Here is a 6,000-nt window from a genome sequence, read left to right as displayed (position 1 = left end):
TGTCTACTGCCTGTTACAGTATTGGAAAGTCAAATGCAGATTTTACACACTAATTACTTTTGTACATGACATAAAAACACCCAATACGGAAACCAAGACCAAGATCTACCATATAGTATCATTCCCTACTATCAATTTAATACAAATAAACATTTTTTCCATAGTATAGTGCTTGGATTGTTGCTCTAACAAAAAGATTTGCTAAAAATGTGGTTAACAAAAATAAATTATCAAACTTATGAAATGCACTTTAAGATGAAGAGAAAGCTCTCCTTTTCGGATCCAATTTTGAATAAAAACCACATACTTTATCCCATTAGATCAGATCCTAATCAATTAATAAAGTGCAAAACTGTGTTTAAGACTATTGCTTTAAAGACTACTTTATCTAAAGAGTAGTCTTTGTGGGAAGATGCTAAATATGTAATCAGAGTATACTTACACTTTTTAAATAAGTCCATACTTGGGAAGAAAAGAAACCATATACTTAAAGAGAGTAGAACAAATGTATCAAAGTACTTGGACCAAAATTAGTATAAATAGACTTTATTGAAGTCAGTGCCTCTGTACTGAGACAGAAGATTGTGTCTACATAAGCACAAGTTGTAACATTTCACAACTTCTAAAAAGGAATGTCAACAATTACAACGATCATGCATACCATGGTCGATAATCACATTTTAGAAGCATTTTCAACCATTTCTAAAGAAATGCTTATAACATTGTTATATATAGAACTACTTTCAATAAACTGCAAAACATTGATCGACTTTTCCAGTATGAGCTACAGTGTCAACACAAAAGGGAGGCATAAATGTTTAATTTATGAAATCAGAATGGAATATTTACTGTAAAGAAAAATTAAAAAGCTTTCAAATAAAGGCCATTATTGAACCAACGTGAAGAGCACAACTTGAACTTTTCAGTTCATTCATCTTTTAAAGCTGTCCTCTGAATAACTTCAGTTCTAAGCATTGAATTCAGTACTGTGAATATTCCTTGGATTGAAGTTTGGCAATGATGCGGTCCAACTGTCTCTTTGCTTCACACTGTGGGAAATTGCTCATGTCATAATATTGAGGGGCAATTTTCACCAACCTGTCCAGAGGAGAGTAAAAAAATTACCAAATTAACATTGAATTAAAGTTCTGGAGTGCTAATAAGATAAGCATTGCCCATGAATAAACTGATTGGTATGGGCAAATCTATAAATCCAAATCAATGTTGAAATTATAAATTGCCTAAATCCTTATAAACCTCTTTTAGCAAAGTGTAATTCTAGTAAGCTCTAAGTTTTCTAATGTTGGACTTGCCATAAACTTAAAAATAAAAATCAAGATAAAAAAAACCCACCCTTTATTTACATTATTTCAAAGATATTAATATAAAGGCATTCATTTATTCACTCTAGAACATTATTTTAACCAATCTCTCTGAGGTTATAGTAATACAGGTCCTATAAAGGAAACATCTTGGTATTCAAATGATTGGATCTTTTCATTTACATTTTCATGTAAATATAAGTCGATACCCCAAAAGAATACAGTTGACTGAAATCTTTTTAATGTTTAGTCATATAATTTTTTCTCAACAAAGCATGTAAGATAAAATGGTAATGTCCTATACAATTTAAGTGTCAAAAGTCATAAATCACTGTATGAAAGAAGACTCACAATATATAGCAAAATGACATCAACTAAATAAGTGCTTTCAGTCCCACCATTCTTGGCTGATGTTCGCCATCATAAATTATTGAATGGATTCCCGGAGGGGAAAAAAGGCCCCAAAACACCCACACCCAAAGGGTGGGGGTGCTAATTTTGCTTAAAATAACACTATCAGTTTTGATTACATTTTGTAAAATCAAGTATGCTAAGATACAAAGACAGGCATAATTTTTATGCTTGCTTATTTAGCTCCCAAAGCACCAACATATAAATAATAAATAGTTGAGAGCCAGTTACAATGGGACAGATAAAATATAAAGACTGACTGACTTCTGGAACTGGGGGATTTGAATTAATCACAATAGCAGGAGAATGGCTCCAAAAACACTCTTGATGCTAGTCAACTGTAGCTTTTTATATCTGGTTCCAAATCCTGCCCATCTGCGTACCAATAATCCCCCTGTCCTCTTAGCAGAGCAAAGATTTTAAGAGATCAACCATACTATGAGGTCAATGCCACTAACTACATACTGAAGTATATAGAATACGAAGTTCCTTTAAGAGGGAACAGAGAGCCCGGCTGGCTTGGTTCAGTGGTTGAGCATAAACCTATGAACCAGAAGGTCACAGTTCAATTTCAGGTCAGGGCACATGCCTGGGTTGTGTGCTCCATCCTCAGTGTGGGGCATGCAGGAGGCAGCCAATCAATGATTCTCTCTCATTATTGATGTTTCTAAGTCTCCCTCTCCTTTCCTTTCTGAATATATATATATATTTAAAGAGAGAAAGAAAGAACGCCTCTCCTATAATAAAGCCAGATTCCATTGAGAGCAAAATGCGTAACAAAAGCTAATGCACAAAAGATGCTGCTTACCATTCTGGCTTGATATCTGTACACGTCCGAATATAATTCTTTGTTGTAAGAACAAACTCATTATAAAGCACCCATTCAGGCTTGTGGTCAAGAACAGTAGAGGGATGCAACTGAACCACCTGGTTATCTTTCACAGTTAAGTAATGCCCTGTTCGTTCTAAATGTGCCACCTGAAACCCAAACACAGTAAATTAATACAATGCTTCTGATATGCTAGTTACAAAACTAAAGTGGTGTAAAGCTACCATATATATAATTAGCATGCAGGCCTCACCTTTTGCCTTTTATTCCATGGCTAGCCTTATTTACCACTGCCTGATAAAAGCAGGGATGAGCAAAGTACTGCAGGTCAAATGCAACTCACTGCCTGTATTTTTAAGGCTTGTCAACCAAGAATGGTTTATACACCTTTAAGTAATTGGAGTTAGGGGGGTAAACAATCCACCAACATTTGGTACTGCAGAAAGATCATAAAGTTTATATTTCAGTGTCCATAAATAATGTTTCGTTGGACCACAGGCATGCCCATTTGTCCATAGTTGCCTTTGCACTAGAAGAACAGGCACAGCTGAGTAGTTTCAACAGGGATCCAATGGGCCAGAGAGACTGACACATATACTATCAAGTCCTTTTCCCTGCCATAGACAGTGGGTTCTTTAGCACCAGGTGACAACTATGGAGTAGATGGAGCAATTACTAGAAGATTCACATTTAAAATCCTATATAACAAAACCTTAATATGTACATCAACCAAACAGTGGAACAACTAGTTGCTATGATGCGCACTGACCACCAGGGGGAGAGCTGCTCAGCCAGAAGCCGGGCTCACAGCTGGCAAGTGCAGCAGTGGTGGTGGGAGCCTCTCCTGCCTCCGTGGCACCTCGGACTGGGAAAGGGCATGGCCGGGCTGAAAGACACCCCTCCCCCCCACAGTGCATGAATGTTGTGCACCAGGCCTCTAGTAGAAATATAAAGAGTAAAAAAGGAGAAGCAAAAAGTACCTCCAAAGACATAAGACTGGAGAAAAAGGTAGAGATGAGCCAGCAGTGGTCCTGCGTCCCTATGGACAGTTGCAGCCAAGCTGCTTCTACTGCCTGAAGACCAGCTTTGTGATGGGCCATGCCACAGGCATGGCAGCTGAGGCACCTTTTCCTGTCTCAAAATTGGAATGCAGGGTTGGGAGCCAATGGGTGGAACTGGGAAAACCATGATGCAGAGTAGTGGCACCTTTAACACACTCAGGTTATGGAGATAGGCTCCAATGCTAATCAGGGAAATGGTTGTCACATCCACCCCATCCCATCAGTCCCAGGCAATATACTATAATAAAAAAACTTCTGAGTAATCAGAAAAACAAAGGGTGAAAAAGAAGATGCAAGTGGGTCTTGCCTATATTTCTTCTGTCCAATATCAAACACATTGATTTATGATTCTCATCTAATATTTAACAAATGCTAAAGCAGATAACTATGCCCCTTCTAATTCTAGAACGCTAATAACAGTGTAAATAAAATAATTATTAATAAATATAAAATGAACTCAATTTCAATCAGTATTTAGTAAGCACCTACTGACAAGCTACTGCGATGCATGCCCTTTTTCTAATAATGCTTGAATATGGCTTTGTCCATCTTCTTTGAATTATTAAAAGCAAATTTAAGAACATGTAAAAAAGACACTAGTATATACTAGTACATATTATGAATGCAGTTAAAAATTTGGAGAATTTTTATACTAAACTCTTCTATTCATCTAACTCTGATAAGCCTAAGTACTTAAAATAAGACTAGAGGCCTGGTGCACGGAATTCATGCATGGGTAGGGTCCCTAGGCCTGGCTGGTGATCAGGGCCTATCTGTGAGGTGACTGGCGCCCCTGGTGGTCAGTGCACATCATAGGAACCGGTCATAGGATGCTGGTATAAACATTCTTACACTGACTTTGAATTCAAATACAGACAAGGCATCAATTTGCTTTTATTTGGACTCTGCATTTTAAGTCCATTTTATTTATTGAGCTCATATGGCCTTAAGGCCAGCCACATTCTGCTAAACAGACATAGCAGAAGAGAGAATGAATAAACAAGCAGGAGAGAGAAGAGATTAAAATCAGTACCATTCCAAGTAATAAATTGATTTGTTTTCGCTTTTTTATCACCAGAAAATTTGAGTTTTTAAATTCCTTAAAATAAATGTTCACTAAATTTGCCTGAAAAGTTTCACTTCAGTTCCTATAGCTTCCAATATAGTACACTTAAAACTAAGGGAAACATTTTAAGATTATTTCATCTTTATTACTTAAGGTATTTTTGGCTTTTGTAACATCTAAAAGTTTTAGTTATAAATACCAATGATCTATACTGTTTGAGTATTTGAACTTTGGAGTGATCAGTTTCTACATAAGGAAGAAAGTGAACTATACTTCTGGATCCACCCAGACAGCTACTTCCTTTCAGTACTGTTACGATGATATGCCTCCAATGGTGACGTAGATTGAAGGAAATTTTAATACATTTATCAAAGTCAAGGGCTGAAATTTACATTGAGTAAATAGCTGCTAATACCTCCTGAAAACAGCCAACATATCCATTTGGTATAAAAAACACTCCATCAATAAAGAAGTAATTCTAAAATTGATTTTTACCTAACTGAATTGGTAATTTGCCATTTAGAGTATTTGTAATTCATTAGACACATAAAATATCTTAGTATATTAGTTCATTTGAGACTCTAGATATAACATTTAAGATCAATATTCATAGGCTTTCTTAAACTGACTTGTGTTTAAGTAGATTCAAAGGGCTGTTATGGGAAACAAGCAGTATTATGCAAATATTTATATTGTATTCCTGTATTTTCCACATACCTGCATAAAATAACCAGTAACCAAAGCTTTTCTTATATTAATATAATAGTCCCTGCTTGTAAAGTCAGTACTTCGACGAGGCAAATTAAATCTGTCCATAATTCGAGATAGCTGCTGGCGAACATTGTCTGCTGACATCAGGGACCTGTAGTTAATGAAGTTGTCATAACACCACTGAACCGATTCATGATCTACAAAGTTGAAGAGAAAGGGGGGTAGGGGAAGAAGGGACATGAATCATCCAAACAGGTGTATCATTCTAATGAAACAGGAAAGTTGTTATAAAGAGTAACCAAAGTAACCCAGAAAAGGGATTTACCCAAATCATCTTTATAAATGAATCACAATGTTACCACTTTACTAAAAACCCGTAGCTAGGGTCAAAACCAGAAATAAACGGTTTTAGGTGATTGGATGACAAAACAATGATGTTTTTAATAAATCTTTTTTAATGAATTGAGTTATTGTTTCCAATTCATGGTCAAAGAGGGGGTGAGTGGAAAAAATTTGGTAAAATGCCATGTCTTTCTTTTTTTCTTTTTAAAAAATGTTTTTACTGATCACGTCTAAGTAATTTTGCTACAGGTATTTATT

The 6,000-nt window shown here is 35.9% G+C and overlaps 1 protein-coding gene across 1 annotated transcript in view; it reads right to left on the bottom strand.

Annotated features, from left to right (window-relative positions):
* Positions 1-529: 529 nt before the first annotated feature.
* The window catches only part of DHX15 (DEAH-box helicase 15), a 54,740-nt gene continuing 49,269 nt past the window's right edge, over positions 530-6,000 (bottom strand). The window contains exons 12-14 of the mRNA XM_006771040.2: positions 5,407-5,597; positions 2,542-2,711; positions 530-1,098 (exon numbers count right to left, since the gene is read on the bottom strand). Of these exons, the coding sequence (XP_006771103.1) occupies positions 981-1,098; positions 2,542-2,711; positions 5,407-5,597 (479 nt within the window). The 3' untranslated portion in view covers positions 530-980. The remainder of the gene's footprint in view (positions 1,099-2,541; positions 2,712-5,406; positions 5,598-6,000) is intronic.

Source organism: Myotis davidii, unplaced genomic scaffold, assembly GCF_000327345.1.
Source record: "Myotis davidii unplaced genomic scaffold, ASM32734v1 scaffold743, whole genome shotgun sequence".
NCBI classification, from domain to species: Eukaryota; Metazoa; Chordata; class Mammalia; order Chiroptera; family Vespertilionidae; genus Myotis; species Myotis davidii.
The sequence above is the reverse complement of the archived record's forward strand: the minus strand, read 5'-3'. Positions and strand labels throughout refer to the sequence as shown.